This window comes from Cyprinus carpio, chromosome A13, assembly GCF_018340385.1.
Source record: "Cyprinus carpio isolate SPL01 chromosome A13, ASM1834038v1, whole genome shotgun sequence".
Taxonomy (NCBI): Eukaryota; Metazoa; Chordata; class Actinopteri; order Cypriniformes; family Cyprinidae; genus Cyprinus; species Cyprinus carpio.
Window position 1 is genome coordinate 21168878 of NC_056584.1, and position 21914 is coordinate 21190791.

Sequence of the window (21914 nt, forward strand, 5' to 3'; positions counted from 1 at the left end):
CTCAGAAGAAAATTCATAACAATAAACAATTAATACATTAATATAAGCATGGTGTTATTACGATTGAATTTGAGTTATGCGTTATTCAGTGACCTTAGATCTGTCAATGGGTCTGTTCAGATGAACTCGAACTCTACTTACATGTGTGCCAAAGTATGAAACTCTCTTAAATGTCCAATTGCACCAGTGCTGAAAGTTTCCCGTCGTCAACTAAAATAAGCACAAATACAAATCGTTAGGGAGTTCATATTACTGCGTGTAGCGCAGACTGACGCTCGTATATTCTCTCTCGCTCCCAGCTGAGCTCACGGGGAGAAACGTCCGCGCGGCGCAGTGAGTGAGTGTAACCCGACGCCCCCTTGGGGGTCTCTAATTATAACGACCACTCAGGGCAGCGAGCGGACCTAAAGGTGCATAGCACACAAACCAGTAGCCTTTATTAACCCCCTCTGTAGATCAATAACCCCACGGTGCGAATTATGAGGGGTTTTGTGCAGGTCACCCACCAACGCTTCAGCCACTCCGAAGGAAGTCAAAACAGGGTTCGTGGTCTTACTAAAAGTTACCGCAAGTTCCAAACAAGCAGTATACGCTACTGTGGGTTTTAACATAGATTTCAACAAAGTTTCAGTACTGATAAATGTTAGATGGATACAAGTAGGCAAAATTTCGTAGGAAAACGAGCGAAATCTGCGTGGGGGAGATTCCCCCCCCCCCCTAGGCAAAATTCTGGATCGCACGTAGGCCTATTCCTATTGAAATTAATTCGCCCCCAAAAATTCGCAGAGAAACAGTAAATGTAACCGCACTTTAAAAGTTAGTCGCTGCGTATATTTTTCACAAGCGTTGTTTAAAACATTATTATAGATTTACATAGGCTATAACCAGTTTGTCCTTTAGATAATTGCGGCGCCAAATTACAACAGCCAGTGCCTACATACATATTGCCTACAGCACACTTACATATAAATTTGATTACAAAGATTGTGGGACAACTTGATCACTCAGACACTCACTATACAGTGAGACAAGTGATTTGTGATTATGTCGGTTCTCTTAACCAAATCTCTCCCGAATTGACCGCTAGTCGTCACTGTGGCATAATTTCAGAAAAGTTTGTTCAACTTTACTAAACACAATTTGTTTAATCTAAATAATACTTTGTACATTTCAGCTAATAGATATTCTGCATGATATGAGTTTGTTTTATTCTACAAGAAGTTTTGTTTCTGTTCTACTATTGTTTTCTACACAAAATAAAAAAAAATGTATAATTTACCTATAATTTAGTGGCCTCATGCAGGTCAGTCCGTGTCTTTAGGATTCTGTTTTGGCTGCATAGTTATGAGTCTAATATGCCCGTTTGTCATTCATGAAATCCAAAGATTTATTTAATCCAAATGTAATAAAGAAAATGATTTTCTGATTAAATTAAGCCAGCACAATTGACACCCTGCACCCTCAGGTGTCAATTATATCAGACCTTTTAGGGAAAATCACTTCTTAGATTTTGCCACCATGTTACCATGGTAAGTATCTGTCTAAACTCTAACTGTTTGGAGCCTGACGTCTCATTTAACCTGTCGCGACACCTCCTTGTATTCTTTCTGGAACCAGGACTAACCACAGCCCACAGGGTGGATGGATGAATAAATGAATACATGGATTACAGGCTGGAGGTGCTTACCATTCTCTTCCATCTGGATGATTCTGAACAAAAGGAGGTTCTTCCTCTCTTTATTAAGTTAATGGATGTACGGCTGATGTACCTGAGCAGAAGGTAAGACATGCACAGGTTTTAGAGCCCAAGGGGCTGGCTCAATCTCAACACACATGGACTCATCGGCTCCTTCCCTGTTTGTCTTTGGTCTTTTGTGACATCTCTTTATTACTGATGGATGCACTTGGCGTTACAGAGACAGCCTTGTGTGTTTCAGGTGGGGTTGGCAGTGCCGTTTTTAATAAATTACAGATTTGTGCAAGTTCTGTGTCAGAGCTACTTCAGGAGAGGTGATATCAGGACTGGAAGTGAGATTTCTTGCTGATTCTGGAGAGTTTAGCTGTGTTGCATCTGCCATCCAGGTATCTTTGACCTTGCTGAAATTAAGACAAATAGAAGATAAGTGAGATTTAAGTTTTATTTAGTATTTTATTTGATTAATAACTGTTATTTTGTAAAAACAAAGACACCTGCTTTTAACCACTGAGATCCACAATCACTGGAATCAGCAATGGCTCCTTTGAGGTCTGGAGCACAGGGGTGAGAAACTTACATACTGTAGTCCTTTTTACAGCACTTTATGGAAATTATATTTATGGTTTATAGCTTTAAAAAAAAGTAAAACAATAATGAAAATACATAATCTTGAAAATTTTGGGGTTTGTACGATTTTTAATGTAATTTGTTTATTGTGAAATATTACAATTTTAAATAACTCTCCTATTTTAATATATTTTAAAATGCAGTTTATTCCTGTGATGGCAAAGCTGAATGATCCTTCTAATATAGAATTGTCTTTTAATAAAATCATTCTAATATACTGATTTGATGCTTAAGAAACAATTCTTATCATCAGTGTTTAAAACACTGAAACTTTAAACATTGAAGTTTTTCTGTGCAAACTATAGTTTATCATATATGATACTTTTTTGATTCTTTGATGAATAGAATGTTCAAAATAACAATTTATTTGAAATAGAAATCTTATGTAAAGATTATAATTGACTTATACTGTCATTTTGATCAATATAATGCATCCTTGCTGAATAAAAGTACTAATTTCTTCCAAAACAAAATACAAATAAATATATAATAAATATATAAAAAATCATGCTGACCTCTTTTGAATGATAGTGTACAGTACATGATGAAGGCATGACACAAATTTTACAAAACTTTTAATATAAGTAAAAAAAAAACAGCCCTGTTTTAATGGATCATTACAACTCAGAATATAAACACTTGTTACATTAATCAAGAGTAATTGCTTAATTTCTTGCAACCTACAGAGTATTGAATATTTAATCTTTCATCTGAGACACAACCTCATCATTTACTCTCACTCTTTCTGTATGTGTGCTAGGCTCTCTCCTGTAACTCTATGCTGTGTGACACTGGCTGTTTGGCTGTGTTGTGGAGCTCATACAAAGGCTTCTGTACTCAACCTGAAGCGTTTCATCGGCTGTGCAGTCAGAGAATTTACCTTTCTGGCCCGTAAGCCGGGATGCAGTGGGCTGCACATCACCACTGATGCCTGCTGGGGACGCTGTGAGACCTGGGAAGTAAGACTTATGTTACCAGCCCATGAAAAACATACTCACATAAAAAGAGAGAAGAGGTTTTGCAGCACACCTGCAATGTGATCAATGCTTATTTAAAATGATATGATAAACAATGTCAAAGTGAAAATGAATTTTGATGCATTGCTATTATTTAACAGGGTTTTATAATTCTCTAATATATCAAATAATAAACCCCAGATCCTGTATATTATATAGTATTATAAATAATAAACAAGGTGATTTTGCTTTTAATACAAATTGAAGCAGAAAAAAAGTTTTGACTGTTTCATAAAAATGCAAAGATATTATATTATAGAGTTATATTAGAGAGATTCAATTTGCAAAATACATTTACATTGTGTTTAAATGTTACACATAGAGCAGTTAATGGCACTTTGGGAACAGAACTCACTTTGACCCAAATAATAATTTTCCGAAAATGAAAAAAAAAAATAAAAAAAATAACAGCTTTTCCTTTAGTGCTTTTAAGAGAAAGGCAGAAGCTCTTGTGCTGATTGCTGGAAATTAAAAGGAAAAAATAACAGAAAAAAAGAGAAAAATGGTTGTGATATTTTTGGATTTGTATATATTTTCTGCAATAAATGTTTTACAAAAATTATTTACTGCTCTTAATAATCGATAAGAGCATATCTGAAGGAGAGTGACAATTTATTTTCTATGCGTACACTCAGAAAAAAAAACAAAACTAAAAAATATGTTTCATGTGCTAACAACGAAATCAACTACTTTTTATAACTCAAATATATAACCGGATATTTATACATCATCCTCACTACATTAGGTCAATTCAGCTTTAAGGGTCAGATCAGGACAACATTCATTTTTTTAAGATAAATTGCCTTCAGGGGCAAAATTTAACTTTCAGTAAATGTTATTTGGGTTGGAACAGACATTGAGACATTATTCAACATATTTAATTAAAGATTCTACAGTATATTATTAAATATTAAACTTTAAAGACGCTTTTAAGTGCACAGTCTAAAATCTAAAAATAAATCAGTGTCCAGATGAAAAGTTGACATTATGACATCAGTCTGATATCAGTCACACCCTTCTCTTCACCTGTCAATCACTGCAGAAACCAGTCCTGGACCCTCCCTTCATCGAGTCACACCAGCGCGTGTGCACTTATAATGAAACTCGATTAGAGACAGTGCAGCTGCCAAACTGCTCAGCAGATGTGGACCCGTCCTACACATATCCAGTAGCCCTCCGGTGTGACTGTGGGGTTTGTCTCACCAGCACCACGGAATGCATCACTTCGGTCTGATGGAGAAATCGGCCTCAACTTTAGTTATGGTTAAAACACCAAAGAGCATGTGCACTGCAGGAATATAATTAATAAAAAAAAACAATCTGTTTGATGTCTATGTACATGTGGGAGAGATTTTACTTTCAAATGGTCACTGTAGTCTGTTACATTCTCATCTTTGTATTTTCCTCCTCCCTTTTTAACTGAAACGAGCAAAACTGAATAAAACTGCAAACATCTGTGGTCTTCTGTCATAACCTGAAAAAAAAATCTTATAGCTATAAGTCATTAAATTATATAGCATTTTGAGTTCTATCCACTGATCTATAATAGAGAACTGGATTGCTCATGATGTCATAAAAGTGAAGCCATTCTTTTAATTGAAAAAAAAAACAACAACCTACAAATCCTCATGCACTTGCATTAAAAAATTATTAAACTGATCAAAAGTGACAGTAAAGACATTAATAATGTTACCAAAGATATCTATTACAAATTAATTGTTCTTTTGAACTTTCTATTTATCAAATACTTCCTAAAAATTTTTTAGCGCAATTTCCATTAAAATATTAGCAAAACTGTTCAACACTGATAATAATGAGAAATGTTTCTTGAGCAAACAATAAATAAATAAATAAATAAATAAGCTAAATAAATAAAGAAATAAGGAGTAATGGCTGCTGAGAAATCTACTTTGCCATCACAGGAATAAATCACATTTTAAACTATATTAAATGTAAAAACGGTTATAATATTTAACTAAAATACAGTTTTTTTTTACTGTATTTTTATTCAATAAATAAATGCAGGTTTGGTGAGCATAAGAGACTTCATTAATTAAAAAAAAATCAGTTGCACTTTATTTTACAGTAGGTACGTTGTAAGTTACAGTTAAGAAAGTTCTGGTAATACAAGGTAACTACATGGGGTGGGTTAGGTTTAGGGGTAGGTTCAGGGTTAGTACCTAATTACATAGTTATTGTAATTACTATAATAAGTACATAGTATGTACATGAGGAACAGGACTGTAAAATACAGTGCTACCAAAAAATCTTACTAACCCCAAACATTTGAACAGAAGTATGTTTCAGTATTTTCATATAAATTACCTTGATTAATTATACAGTAAATAAAGGCTGCGATTTAAAAACAACAACAACTGTTTAATCCGATGGCAAAAGTGCATGATGGGTAACAAAAGCCAATTAAAATTTAGCTTTTCTCATTTGTCAGGAGATTTGTTGTGTGTTTGTTTTGTAGACGGTAGAGGCAAACGTCTTATGACTATGACACATGTCCATATGTGTGTTAAAGAAATCATTAGGGGGTCCAACCACCTGCTCAGTGCTGCTCTCATCTCAATCACTGACTCATAGTGTAATGCCATTTATAGTCATATTTACCACCTGCTCTTAACTTTCCATCTAAGGCCAACCAGACAAACTTTTTCTCCATTTAAACTTTAGTGTCTTTACTTTACATTTGCTGATCTCACACATACGAATAATGTATAATTTTTAGTTTTCTCATCATCAGAATACTGCAGCACTGACGACTCATTTTTCTGAATGCTGCATTACTGTAAGTTTGCATGTCCCAGCAGTCCCTGCATGATAAATTATTTAAAACCTCACTAATGTGAAAATGATGAGAAAACATTGTATTGAGTAGCAGATGCATTATTACCTTTTCCATTATGAACACAGTGTGTAACGCCTCAGAGGTCAAATTCAGCAGTTTCTGCACTGGAAATTACATTTAGGTCCAGCAGTTTAATATAGTTTCATTTAGTTCCACAATCACAAATGTGTGCAGATTTTGTTCAGATAAATGTGGTTTCTTCACAAGAGTGGGTGACAAAAATGTTGTTTGTCATTGCGACAAAGATGTACTTAAAATAAGGGCAGCTGTGGTCTTGGCTTCTGAAAAAATAAATAAGTTTCTCTTGTGTTATTATTATATTTACTTTATTTTTAGGGCGAGAGTCGAGACCCTGTTTTAATTGTTTAGTTGTGCTGATTTGTATATTCTTTTAATATTTTTGTACAGCCCTTTGGTCAGCCGTGTGGCTGCTTTATATGTGCCATATAAATAAATTGAAACTTAAAATAAAAATAGAATAATAATATGATTTCTAAAGGATCATGTGACACTGAAGACTGGAGTAATGCCTGCTGAAAATTCAGCTTTGCCACCACAAGAATAAATTTCCTTTTAAAATATATAAAAGTAGAAAACAGTTATTTAAACTGCAATAATATTTTACAATATTACTGTACTTTTGATCAAATAAATGCTTCTTTGGTGAGCATAAGAAACTAATTTAAAAAACATAAAAAAAAAAATCAACCCCAAACTTTTGAATGTAAGTGTATTTCCATATAAATGATCTTAAACAATCGTGGTAAATGTTCAGGTACAGTAAATGTGATGGTTTCTTCACAAGAGTGGGATGAAGATGCAGATCATTTTAATTTTTATCCATAAAGTTGCTTTTCCAAAATATTATGAGAACTTAAACTGAATTCTTGATTTTGAGTAATGCAATAATAAGGGTTGTTACAAGATACTATTTTCACCATTTTAATTCATTGGCAAAAACCGTGTGTGCATGGTACAAGAGGGGGCCTCCAAAAAAGGCTGATGCCTTAGGGACATAATCCATCATGTACGATATTCACCAGAATTCCCAGAAATGTCAAACCTCCCCCAATGCTCCCTTTGTCCCAAATTAATTGCCAAAATTACCCTTCTGTCAAATCACTTCCATTCAATGAATTGTCAAATAAACAAACTCTAAATCTGGCCCAACTCATGGACAAGACAGAATCTTTCAAACAACTTGAGGCGTTTGAGCTGACAGGCACAGATCCATCTAAATGAAGTTCTAAATATAAGCAAGAAAGAAAGGTATGGGAGAGAGTGTACAGTCTTCTTACACAACACCTCTCTCTCACATTTACGTTAATTTATTTTTAAATACTATTATTTATATCTGCACTCACCGAATAAGTAAATCATAATGTAAATGTCTGTGATAACCAAATTTTATCACTGGATAATGAATATAATTAATCTTAACTTTAAGTAGACGGAGTCAACAAAATTAAATGTCCAGGCTAAAATGAGATTATTCATTTTAGAAGGGCAATGATTTTATGATTACTTTCCCATGCTTCGATGTTTCATATCATCTTAAGTTCACGTTGATGCCAGTTTCAGTTTGCTCTTTCAAAAGGCATAGAGATTGACAGAAAAAGAAAGCGACATGTAAAAGAGAGCTAGGCCATGTGACCTTGAAATATTAGCTTGCATGCATCTGATATCTGAAAAAGCTGATCAGTAAGAATCTAATAATTCCCATTCATCTTAATTGCAGTATATAGCTACTGCAGAATGGTAGTTTTACAGAAGAGTTTTAACAGGAGCTTAAAAAAATGTTGTTTCCTGATTTAATGTAACTAATGATCTATATACTGTAGAACAACAGCTCATTGAGACCTTGAGACCAACCGAAACGTGGAATATTTAGTACACAGAAGGCAGACCTCATCTTATATTTAATACAGCACAGTCTTTAGTTTTATACTTACAAACACACATTACTGCTGAAACGGCCTTGTATCTGTGAAACAACCTTTATGTGTGTGTGAGTCTATAAAGGAATATAAAAGCACAAAACTAATATTTTAAAACCAAGACAATACCAGATCTTTAGCAAGCTCAGCAAAAGAGAGACAGAGTGAGAGATAAATGGGTTGTAATAACAGAATCTTGAGGGCTTGATGCCAAGCTGCAGCACCACTACCTGAAAATTGACTTCAGCTGAGAGCTTCATCTGTCTTTCTTTTGTAGAAAACAGGATCATACCAGCAGGACCGTAACACAGAGAGCTGCACTCTTAATCTGTGCTGGTAGATTTAACTCTGTGCTACCTGGAAACAAAGAGGGAGACATTATTAAGCATATGTTTATTTAAACACATAAAAAAATCAAGAAAAATAGTTATGAAAAATTAAAATATTTGTAAAAAATTAAATACAATGTATATACATACACAATCCTTCAGAATTATTCTGATATGCTGATTTGCTGCTCTAAGAAAGAATTCTTATTATTAATGATGAAAATTGTTTTGAAACAGATGTTTCTTGTAACAAGGTAGTCACCTGTGATAAATTTTATGCTTCCGTATTGAATACAAGTATTGATTTCTTTAAAAAAAAAAATCTTACTGACCCCAAAATAGTGTACATAAATAATACTGTACATGAAGCATGAAGCGAACCTTCAGAAAGAGAGGAAATAAATATAGCAATACCTTTAAAAGATTACAATGCTTTTAGGCCCTTTTTCAGATTTGGTTCCATTTTCATTGTAGGGTCTGCAATCTGCAATGTTTTTCGGTTATGTGCATTCTAGTCCTAAGATAAGGGTCTTTGTTTTGAGAGTCTATGTTATCTTGCATATGAGAACAAAACGTGGTTTACTCTTACAATTGTCTTTTTTTTAATTTACCTTTTTTTTTTTTTTTATTAAGGCTGCATATAATACAGTCAACAGATATACAGTGGTGAAGCTGCATTTCAGGCCAAAAAGCTGTTACTGGTGCCATATAAAATAAAACGAACCCAATAACATTGAGTGGAACACAAATTAAGGGCATAAAATCCTACACCCTCCAAAATCCTGACACATGTAAGTTAAAATGTAGACAAAAAAATAAATAAATAAACAGACCTGTCCTACAATAACCAGTGCTGGTTTTTCTTCTTCAGCTTTATTTCAAGAGTGATGTCTAGGTCCTTTAAGGCAAAGTTCTTGAGTGCTGTTAAAGTCATTCATGCATACGTAAATGTTTCAAACAGGACACATTCGTCCTCCGTGATCTGTCATGCTACGTTCTGTTAAAAACCTGAATGTAAATTATGGTGATAAAGACAATCAACAGTCTCTTTCATTTAAACATTGAAAATAAGCATTCTGTTAGAATAAATACATTTGCATGCAGTCAACTGCAATAATATACAAGCATTTAAATATCATTTCAATTTTATAGACATCATCAGGGTTGTACATTTTTGGCAAGCCAGAACCCAGCTGGACATGCATTTTTATATGAAAAAGGGGGGGTGGGGGTGGAATAGTTCCATTATCAGTGTGCAAAATAAGTGCTGATTGAACATTAAAGCACTGAACTAAAAATCCTCTTATTTTTGTATTCATCAGTACATGCCACTGTACTCTGATTGGGTTAGAGTTCCTGGCAGTTATTTAGATCTAGAAACCAACTCCTGTTCTCATGCAGATGTTCAGGTGTCAGCCTTATCCTCAGTAATCAGAAGCTAGAAACCAACCCAAGCCCCTTTTTTGGGCGTTCCTGTGTAAGCTGCAGGTACAGGTGCCAAATTTGGATGCACCAAAACCCCAGTGATGCTACAAATGCTTCATCTCAAATGCTTACTGAATGCAAAGTCTTTTTTCCTATGGCAAACCCTCGTCCTTTTCAGAGTCTGGAGTACTGAGTGTGGACACTGGGATGCTGCTCTGTGCTTTGAGTTTGGGTCTGTGCATTTTTGGGGTTGGATCTTCACTAGATGTGGGCTTTGAACTCTCTAAAAGCAGCCTGAGAATTTGTCCAAGCCGTTCTTCTAAAGCTGCCATCCTTCCATTCAGGGCTTGGATCTCTGTCCGCAGCTCCAGCCTTGCCTCCTGCAGTGCAGCCTGGAATGAGCTCTCGCTACTGGGGTAAAAATCCCGGGCTGATCCTTCTCCTCCACCGACTCCAGGAACAGGGCTCTGGGGTTCTGAAACCCTATCCAGTCTCTGGTCGCTGTATGTCAAGCCACTATCCCAAGAGTCCGTTTTGCGGAGTGAATTCTTCCTGGATGCTCCAACCTCCTCAACACTTTCTATCTGAACTTTGATTTCTGGTGAAATGCGCTCCATGGACACGGACTTAGCTGCATTGTTTAATCCCTCTTTCCTCTCATCCTCTGGAAGTGAACCTGGGGCAGCCATGTTGTTTTTCAGTCTCATCCAACCACGGGTGCTTGCTGCAGGTTTGGTCCGTGCTGCGTTATTCACTTTGAGGTGGTTTGCGACTTGGTCACTGCTGGCCACAGCAGGTTTGAGTTCCATGATGTCGCGATTGTTCTGCTTAATGGAGTCGGCCGCTTTAGAGTAGGCCAGGCAGTTCTGGATGGGTGTGATCTGGGAGATGGTGACCACGCTGCTGGTGGACCCGTTCTGAACCGCATGCAGCGAGTTCTGCATGAGGGAGGTGTGAGGTTTCGGCATGCGTGTGGGCTGCTGTAGATGCTGCTGATTTTTCTCTAAGTCTATCTGGGCCGAAGCACCCTGGTTACGGAGCTCTTTCTGCTGTTTAAACTTCTGGAAAAGTTTTCGGACCGGGTGGTCCACAGGAATAGTGAGTGGAACCTCGTTCTTTGAGCGCTGCCTCTCTTCTTCCTCCTTCTTCATGTCGCTGATTTTACGGAATATAAACTGGATATGGAGAGAAGAAATACCATCAGTTAGATAGGAAAGGGCATCTAAAAGAATTCTGGAAACAAAACTTTCAATTAGCTAAACATTCTTTTTGTGTAATTTGACCAAATTCCTTGTTTGTATGACTTTTTATCCATGTTGAGTTATTAAAATTGCTTTCTCTATTATTTAAAAATCATAATCACAAAAATTGTATTAGAAAAGACAAAATGTCTGAACATTCAACCTAAAATAGTAACATGAATATCAAAAAAAGAAATGCATACCCCAGTACAAAAATAAAACATTTAACATAATAGGAATTTCAGCATAAGGGTATTACTGAATGGGTGCTGTGTTGGGAAAGAAAGATTTAAATTATACATGTTTTTTCTTCTTCTTTGTCACACTCAAGCTTCCATTTTTTGTCTTGTCATAGTCTGCCCACAGACTAAATATGTGTATATAAAAGATATATAAATTTTCATTACAAAATATAATTATAAATATTATTTATACATTTATAAATTGCATATAGAATATTTAAATAGTTAATCATTACAATAAGTTAATTAATACATTATATGAAAAATATAAATAAAATGTATCAAGAATGATATAAATATTAATATATTGTGAATATAAAATGTATATATATATATATACATATATATATATATATATATATATATATATATTATATATATATATATATATATATATATATATATATATATATATATATATATATATATATATATATATATATATATATATATATATATATATATATATATATGTATATATATATATATATATATATATATATATATATATAAATTATTTATATTTTTAAGCCCCATTCAATATGTCATATTGAAACTTATTTTAGATTTTCGGCTTGGCTTTAGATGAGTCTTCTCTAATATAAGTTAATCATAACAACAACTTGTATTAAAAAACAATGACAAACTGTTCATATTCTCACTGGCCCCTGTCTTGACTGTTTTTTCTCTCTGTCTTTCTTCTATCCGACCCCCGTCACTGTGACAAGAGCCCTCAGAGAAAGGTTCAAATTAAAGCAGAACCTCTGATGTTATTAGTGGACATAACCCGAGCAATTAGTGCATGAAAAGCATGTAAGTGATTAGGAGATAGAGGCTCTACTCAACTAAACCTCAAAAACATGAACACAATTAACACTATGGCTCAAAAGTTAACACAACCAATAGAAGTAGAGAAGATTTACAGCATATTCTGTAATTTTCACTAAGGCAATGACATTTACTGCTGCAAGAGATGAGATGAGATAATGTGCATTATGACATTGCAATCTTGTACCCTCTTGTGGAAAGGACACAATGCAAATCTGGAATATGCATATTCAGATTTGTGAAATGCATATGGTAATATCAGAGAAATTAACATTGCCAGAAGGCATGTTGTATAAACAATTACTGCATAATGAGGTGCAGGACTGAAATATCTACATGAAAATCTATAAATGCTTTTATATCAGAAGAAAAAGGCAGAAGAAGAGGCCTTTATAAACTCCAGCCTCAGTCTGGGTCAGATCCATTATCACATTCTTTATGGATCCGAAGCAATGATACAGTTTGAAATTTTCAAATAGACCGACCCACATTCACCTCGATGGACTTTAGCATCTTACAGTGTCTAAACAATCGACAGCAGTGGCTGACCTGACTGTCCTTCCCTGAAGGAATATCACACACAATGCACACGCATCACAATTTCATGTTTTTTTCTTGGAGTATTAAAGCACTCTGACAACGTCCTTTCCATATTGGAATAGCTATTTTAATATTCCACTTCTGATCTTGAAGCAAAAGAGTGAAAGATTAGTGCACTGGTGTGTGTAACTGTCAACAGATTAGAGAATGAGAGAGAAAAAAAAAGCTGTCATGATGCATGTGAGTGCTTAGGTCAGTGGAGCAATTAAAATATTCCATAGCAACCATAAGATAGACATCATATATCCATTAAACCAATAGCTATCAGATACTCTGTAAACATGTTTAAAACCCATCTTAAGGCATATTTGTTCGATTAGGCCTTTGCTGCTTTACTACTGGTTTGGATTAGATGCAGTTTTTATTTATTTTTTCATTAAATTTTTCTCTTGCTTTATTGTATTATATTTTATTGTGTTTTATCTAATTTCTTTGAAATTGCACAACACTTTGGTGGTTTTTAAGGTGCTTTATAAATAAATTTTGATTTGATTAGTCCAGTCGCTGATTTAGTTCTCAAGAAACATTTCGTATTATTATGCTGAATTTTTTTTTTTTTTTATCTACTTAATATTTTTTGTCAAAACTGTGATGCAATACCATTCAAAGCTTGGTGTTATTGATTGATTTATTTAAAAGTAATAATAATAATATTTTAATTCAAAAAGGAATAAAATTATATTATTTAATTCTAAATTGTTTTAAATTGTTTAAGAGAAAGTATGCTTATGTTACAAATTATTTCTATTTCAAATAAATGATGTTCTTTTGAGCTTTCTATTCCTAATTCTATATATAATACGAACCATTACTGATATTTAAACACCAAAAGGGTTGAGCACCAAATAAACATTAGAATGATTTCTAAAGGATCATGTGACTGACGACTAAAGTAATAGCTGCTGAAAATTCAGCTTAGCCATCGCATAAATAAATTATTTATATATATATATATATATATATATATATATATATATATATGGGGGGGGGGGTACATCTTTGGTTATCTGAACATGTCACTTGTCAGTCCTTTCCAGTTTGAATGTTTATTGTGTGTGTGAAGCACTGAGGTTTAAGTGACTTAAATGGCACAGAAACCTTTTAGCAACAGCATTGCATAACACATTTTGGACACACACACGCACACAAACTGCCATCCCACAGCGGGGAAGCGTCTTCTCTCTGACGAGAGGTAATTGGCTCAAAATGTGTCCACAACATTTACTGCTGAGAATCACTGACAAATGCTTCAGACCCTCTTACTATCACATTACAGTTAAGAGGAAACCAGGTGTGCTCACGCACATAACTCCTCATTATATACTAATAGAAAATGTAACCCCATCTTAAAATGTAAGAATCCCCACACAGGTGGAGAAATAAATTTAATTCCCTGACATCACGACAGCAAAAATATCACACACACAAGCTTTCAGATTTACAGCTGCCACATCATTCCAAGTCCCTTTCATGCATTATTGCCAGCAAGTGAAAAAAGCAGGCCTGCTGCACTCTTCCATCAATCTCTCACTCTCTAGAATGTTCTGGAAACACTCGAGAGAGAAGCCATTATTCCAAAGAAATCTGCAGGGGAGTCTCACCTTTTTGCATGAGGACCTGTGTGTGTGTCTGTAGGGAGGTCGCTGTGTGTATCCATGATTAGATAGGACTGATTTTTTTCCCTAACAGCTCTTGGGGACAATCTACCTTAGGGTAGTGAATTGAAGCATTTCATCTTTATCCATTTGTTTTTGTGTATGTGTAATTTCTTTCTACCTGCTTTCCATATATTTATCATTTAAAGTGTCTGAAATTGTATTTGTGTATCTCAGTTCTCTCCCGAGCCCTGACACTACAGAGAATAAATTTAAAAACACTTCTAATTAGACCACTAAACTGACCAAATGGAGATCAAGACAGGACTAAGAGGGAAAACAAATGAGAGAAAGAGAAAGAGAAAGAGAAAGAGAAAGAGAAAGAGAAAGAGAAAGAGAAAGAGAAAGAGAAAGAACGAGAGAGTGTGTTTGGGGGGAATTCACTTAAAATGAATGGCACCAGTTGCTAGCGTTGTTTGTGTTCTTGTGCTGTCCATGTTAAGCACCCGATTCAGTAAAGGAATTGCACTCAGGTAATGGTGCAGTTGTTAAAAAAAAAATTAGATTAGATTAGATTTGCAATTATCATAAAAAGGAGGCGCATTTGTTCTAAAATTAAAGACAATGATGTGATAGTGCCTAAAACATATAATTTCTTAGTTCTTCTTTTTTACTATATTTTTCTTTGTGAGTAAAACCTATTTCTACTGAATGGATCCTTTCATTACATGAGAAAAAGAACTAACTACACTATTCTTTACAAAAGAAATGTAATAATAAAAAATAATTGGAATAAATCCAATGCATGTTGTGATCAAGATCACAAAAGTGCTCAGGAGCAATATCAGAAGTACATGGACTTGCACGGATGCTGCTTAGAGGGAACACTCCCCCTCTCTTTTTCACTTTAAATACTATATCTTTTCTCATCTCTTTCTTTCAGCCCTACCCTGGTGCCATCACTGTACCGTAACCAAACCTCGCTCCTCTCTCTCACACACACTGAGGGAGAATGTGTCAGTCTCAGCGGGTGATTAGGTGACACATAGGGCTGTTTAGGTAATCTAGCCTGTCACCTGCAGTCACACATGCATCTAATGCAGCCATGCACTGAAACAGTTCTAATTCAGTCACACAAAGAGAGAGGAGATATGGAATTCAATCTTCTGTTCAATTTACTACTTAAAGAAAATAATTCTAAACCTGTCCAAATCTCTTTGTTGGAGATCCCGTTGGAAATAACACTCTCTTTATGTAAATCTGCAGTTGCTACAGGGTGCAGCATTTCTGCCAGGAAGCCAAAGTTACTGCAGTCATTTCTACAATAAGTTGACATTTTGTTTCTACATCTATAAATACAGAATTGTTGTTTATGAATTTATGAGAATTATTAATTTTTTCCATTAACTGGCCTAACTGTTGATTCATGGTGATCATGAATGTTCAAATCTGACTCACGATCCTGATCCTATTCCACTACTGGAAATGCAGTGTAAGTTACTTTGGATAAAAGTGTCTCCCAAATGTATAAATGTAAACGAAAGTACAATTCTGACTCATGATGCTGATCCTATTTCACTATATCCCCTTAATTTACTGTCCTCTATTTAATATTAATAGAGTAGTGAAAAGAATAACACTCAAAAATGATCAAAAATATCTTGAGAATTTTTTTTTTTGCCTCAGCATTGATGTAAGACTCTTTGACAGGGTAAAAGCAGGGTGGAAAAAGACAATAACATTAAGAAAAGAGGAAGAGAGGGAGACAGAAAGTGATAAACAGGGGAAGTATGTATGAGAGGAGCTTTGTGTTTTGATTTATTCATATCTGACCATTAACCTAGAAACACTATGTTGTTTGTAGGTTTGAATGTGTGTGTTTTTGTGGCCGTGTGTGAAAGAATGAGTGTGTGTGTGATTAAGTAATTGTTTAGAAAAGAGCAAGAGAGAGAAATTGTGGAAGGAAGGAGCAAACAATAAGCTTTGTGTCAACTCTAAAGCTAGTGATAAAGGAAACAAGTACAGATGAAGTGTTTAACAATGAGAAGGCACCTAGAAAGATGACAATTGAACAGTGGAAGGGAGAGGACTGAACATGAGCAAAGAATGAGAAAAGCTGAAAGCAAAAGAAAGCTTCAACAAAAACTAAAAACAGTAAAAGTCTGAGTCTTCTGAAGCCATACATCATATTTATGTGAGGAACAGACCAGAATCAAACTTCCACCTCTGCACATCTCTCAAATCATTAATAATGGATTGTGAACTGCTTTGATGCTAAATCATTGACTCCCTCGATTCGTTCAAACTGCTAATTCTTTCAGAAACAAAGCAAGTATCTGCCTGCATCCCAATTTTCATACTATATATCTTAAATAGCATGTGACATTAGAATAAGTGTGTCCCAAAGCATACTATGTTGAAAAGAGTGACAAACGTACCTGGATGGTTTACTATTTCAGGTAGATTTGTGTGGATCTGTGCACACTCTTAACGGCTAATATTGCACACAATAAATTGCGCCTTGGCAAAGGATTCAGTTCAGAACTACAAATGCAAATAAAAAGCTAAAGTAAAAAAAAAAAAAACTATACAAACATGGCAGATGTGCATGAATCAATGGTTAAATAGAGAAGTTAAGATAAAGGGGTTTGAGTTACTAAACATTTAACCTGGTAAAAAATATTTATTTAATCTTATCTGTGTTATAGTTCATCTGCCACAAATATGTGAATTTTAATAAACTTTTAATTAACTTTTAAATTGATCATTATGAGATGCAATTGTATGATGTGATAGTATGTCCCAAAGCTTGCCTACTTTGCTACTACAGTCTCAAAAGTGTGTACTTTTACTTCACCAAAAGAGTACATACTTTTAGGGCATAGTACAAGTATGCACATTGGAACGCAGCAACTGACTTTATGAATGAGTCACTGAATCACTGTTTCACTCAATTCATTTAGACAGATTATTCATCCAGAAATAAAGCAAGTGACTGTTTTTATGAACAAGTCACTGAGTCCTTGACTCACTCAATTCATTAAAAAATGTGGATTCTTTAGTAACAAATCACTGCTGTGAGTCAGAAAGGCACAAAAGTTCTAGAACTTTTTTAATTTGTGAAACAAACAATGTTGTTGCTAAAATGTAACAATGTTAACTTGTTTATTGAACTGTTGTATAAATCAATATCACATTTGTAGTCATACAGATATTAGGGAAAACTGCACTAATTACGAGAAAGGCTCTAAAATGTTCTCTTCTTGAGACCAATCTTTGCTTCCTTTTCCCTCCAAACTCTTGAGTGGTTTAGTATTCCATGACTCACTGGTGTACCCATCCACTTTCAAAGTATGAAAACAGAAGCCTAGACAACCATAAAACAAAGAAAGTCAAAAGTAAAAAAGTCAAAGTTGGGTGAGCGTAGCTTTGAAAAAGCTTCATGTGGAAGATGAGCTCCTGTGCTTCAAATGACAATGCATTTTGAAAGCAAAAACACCACTTCAAAGTCCACAACCCCATTCTTAGCATGTCTCGTAAAGCAAGGGTGTCCAAACTCCATCCTGGAGGGCCAGTGTCCTGCAGAGTTAAGCTCCAACTTACCTCAACACACCTGCCCAGAAGTTTCTAGTGTGCCTAGTAAGACCCTGAATAGCTTGTTCAGGTGTGTTTAATTAGGGTTGGAGCTAAACACTGCAGGACAGTGGCCCAACTGGACCGAGTTTGGACACCCCTGTCTTAAAGGAATACTTCAACCAAAACTTACAACTCATCCTGATGTCGTTACAAACCCATAAGACTTATCTTCAAAACACAATTTAAGATATATTTAACGAAACCTGAGATAACCTTTCTGACCTTTTTGGATCTCTTAAGTTTTGGTTACCTGAAGGGACAGAAACATTACAGGTTTCACGAAAAATATCTTAAGTCCTGTTTTGACGATTAACCAGTTTTATGTTTATATTTACTTATGGGTTTGGAACACCATATGGGTGAGTAAATGACATTTTTCATTTCTGGGTGAACTGTCCCTTTAATACATCCAACATATCTGCATAATTCTAATCATCATAATTCCTCTCTGGATAATTCAGTACTCTAAACCCTCTTGCTGATTTAATTAGTATCACAGAGTATCTTAAAAGAACATAATAATCAAGGTGTCAGATCATCAACTATTAAATCCATTTAACACTGTAATACATGACCAGATAGGGCCCAGAAATGGAAAGGGCAAAAAAATAAAAGCGCCTGCAAACTAACATGAGAAAGCATGAGATTTCAGCACAAAAGAAAAAAATATTTTCATTTAACCGAATAAAGCTAAAGTCTGACAAAGGAAACACTGACAACCCTAGCAAACACAATGAGAGAGATACTTAACATACAAGAGGTGTGCTGGCTAATGCATCTCACCCTTTTGCGTAGGTTGCAGGTGAGAGTGAGATTTCGGGAGAAAGAGTTGGCAAACGCTGTGTAGAAGTCCAACACTTTCAGCAAGGCTTCTCTCTTTATGATGTGAAGATCACAGTACGTTAACGCCCGAACGTTAGCGCATGAATGGGCCAAAGTTGTCTCCTTCCAAAACACATCACCAAACACATCACCTTTACCTGAGAGAGAAAGAACAAGAAGATTAGAACGATATTTAACAGAGCAGAGAGCTAGTGTGAGACTAGACTGCTTTGATTGGTGTCAATCAAATGCATAATTTCACAGCAAGGTTGAGCAGCAGAATGATCAAATCTGACATTTCAATTAATATTCTCTTTATATATCTAGAGCCTGGCACCGACTTGAGCAGGAAAATTACTTAACTGTATTGGAAAAAGTTTATAAAATGGGTAACTGACCTAAAAATTAAAATTTTGGAATCAATTACTCTCATCATTCTGAACTCATATGACTTTATTCAGTGGAATACAAAAGATGTTCTGGAAAATATCTTTTATGTTCCACATAAGAAAGGAAATCAAATGAGTTTAGAACAGCATGAGGGTGAGTAAATGACAGAATTTTCATTTTCTGGTGAACAGAATGGAATTACTGACAGATCTTTTGTGTGTGTTTCTTACAATCAAATCTGATTATGAAAAAAAAGAAAAGAAAAAAAAAGTAAGGCAGGGTCTTGGTTCAATTTAATGGTTGATGAACCGTTAACAACGAGATCAGTTTTTGGAAAATAGATAGGATGAATTTTCATTTCATGCCAAGTTAAAATTTTAAGGCCAAAAGGAAACCAAAACAATAATAAATGTGAAGCACACAACACACTTAAAGCTCAAGGATCTTCCTTTAATTATCTCTCATTATCAGACCTGACAGAAAGCTTTAGTGAATGAGGACAAGAAACCGTAAGAAAGCAGGATAATTGCTGCATTAGATAAATGTGGCATTATCCGAGAGGAGTGTAGTTGTCTCTACTTGTTGAAGACACTGAAGATCAATGGCACACTGATCTCTACGATCACTTTCTGCAGATCCTCGGCGCCAGAAACCTAAAATAGACCTTCAACCTTCAAGTCCCAACCCTGCACTGATTCCATAGGTCACAGCAGTGCTAAACATGCAGTTACCACAAGAACAGACATACACCTGGACAGACCTAAAACCTTATTTGGTTGGGTTAAAAATAATATTTCCTGTTTTGATGCTAGTAATTTTAACGCTGATCTCAGCATAATCTCAACACCGAGATCGTCTGTCGCAGGTGTTTGTCCTGCCAATTAAAGACTTATTACAAGTAGCAAAACAAATTTAATTGGCTGCACATGCCAGGCAAATTAAACCACAATTAGCAGCTGCTAGGAGTAAATGCACAAATGCACTCTAATTAAACATTCAAAGCAAAACTGAAAATTTCTCTTTTCCTAAAAATCATTGTTCTGGTGTCAATCTTATAACAAAGCAAACCACTCTTGTGTCAACTCTAATAATAGGTTGTAGAGTGCAAGCACAATGTTAAGATGCATTCGGTAGAAATCATATTAAAAAAACTTAACCTCTATAACTTAATACCTATTCCAAAATTATTTTCAAGCTTTATGTTAACAATATTCTGGTAATACAAGGTGTGATTCACAAGGTCAGGGTGTTTATTTTGATTCGAACACACTGTGTGCAGCAGATATGGCCTGCAGAGACTTTGTCAAGGGCTCTACTGAGAGTTTGAAGACATGTAGTACAGCGAAGAGACTGTGGGGATTTACAGTTTATCTCAGACAGAAGAGCAAAGCCACCAAACATGGGCTCCAAGGAGTTATGTGTTACCATGGCACTCTGTTGCTGTGGGGACAGTTGAACCCACATTCAGGATCCATACTGTAATATTTTATAATACTTTTATAGTGGGTGTAGAGCAGAGGTTGAGAATGTTAGGCAGAATATGCAAATAAGCAAAAATGCCAAAACCAAAAATGTGTCATTTACTCACCATCATGTCAATCCAAACCTGTATAATTAAGTTTCTACTGGACAATACCGAAGATGATATTTTTAACAATGTTGAATTTTTTTTCTCCATAAAATTAAAGTCAGTGGGATCCAAAACAACATTTAGACCCTACAAAATTTCACTGTATAGGCAAAGAATACAGACTATTCAAAATATCTTCTTTTGTTTTCAACAGAACAAAGAAATTCATACAGGTTTGGAATGGCATGATGGTGAGTAAATAATGCCAGAACATTCATTTTGGGTGAACAATCAATTTAAGTAAACAAGTGACTCTTGGGAATGTTTTTCCTTAATTTACGCACATTTACAACAGTTCTGTTGAAGACAGTCCAGCGAAAATTGTTTTGGGTAAATGTGAGCCATATGGATAAATGTGACTAATGACTTAATTTTTTTTTTCATTCGTCTCCTGCAGAGCCGCTCAGTTCTACACCTCGCTAACTCTGCTCTCCAGGAGCTCATCTTCCTCTGCCCAGACACCCACCACCCTCCTGGGCACAGAGAGACACTTTGGGTCCAGGTCTCCTGCTGAGGCCTCAACTTATTGGCCATTAGAGATTCATGATTAATGGCGCTGTATGGTTCCGTTGCTATGACGACTCAAGTGAGAATGATCATCTAAAATGCGATTTCTGTGAAGCAGGTTTGATTGAAATTTGAAAATGAGACAGTGTTTGTAGTGGAAGTCAGTCTGATAACAAAATGATGTCAAAAAGACAACTTTAAAGAAATGTCTATTTATTCAATCTATGAGAAGCATATGCTGGTTTTGTTCTGTTGTGTCACAAATCTGTTACTGCTTTTTAAAATTGTTTTCATCACCATGGCAACCAAAATGCAATAGATGAGATTCTTTGCCCATCACTTTCTCACACCATATATGACCTAAACATATCAGACGTTGCTGTACGAAACATGCTGAAAGTCATTGCAGAAACACGGTTGTGTTGTTGCGAAGTTGTCAGCCTGGTCTACACACTTGGTCTATACAAGTTGAAACCGATGCAGATGGCAGCACAGAATAAAGACATGCAAACATCTGTGTTGCAAAACCCTCCATA

General features: G+C 35.2%; 2 protein-coding genes across 3 annotated transcripts in view; one reads left to right on the forward strand and one right to left on the reverse strand.

Annotated features, from left to right (window-relative positions):
• The first annotated feature begins 1789 nt into the window (after window positions 1-1789).
• LOC109112205 (glycoprotein hormone beta-5-like) lies at window positions 1790-4794 on the forward strand. Its single transcript, XM_042769635.1, has 4 exons — window positions 1790-2082; window positions 2187-2260; window positions 3084-3282; window positions 4382-4794. Exons 2-4 carry the CDS (start codon window positions 2232-2234, stop codon window positions 4571-4573), a joined length of 420 nt encoding a protein of 139 aa, XP_042625569.1. The 5' UTR covers window positions 1790-2082; window positions 2187-2231; the 3' UTR covers window positions 4574-4794.
• Window positions 4795-8729: 3935 nt separating this feature from the next.
• LOC109070008 (potassium voltage-gated channel subfamily H member 5) overlaps window positions 8730-21914 on the reverse strand; it is a 39971-nt gene continuing 26786 nt past the window's right edge. For both annotated transcript variants that reach the window (XM_042769341.1, XM_042769342.1), the window contains 2 exons: window positions 18813-19009; window positions 8730-11062 (listed from right to left, as the gene is read on the reverse strand). In XM_042769341.1, coding sequence (XP_042625275.1) covers window positions 10040-11062; window positions 18813-19009 — 1220 coding nt within the window. In that variant the 3' untranslated portion in view covers window positions 8730-10039. The remainder of the gene's footprint in view (window positions 11063-18812; window positions 19010-21914) is intronic.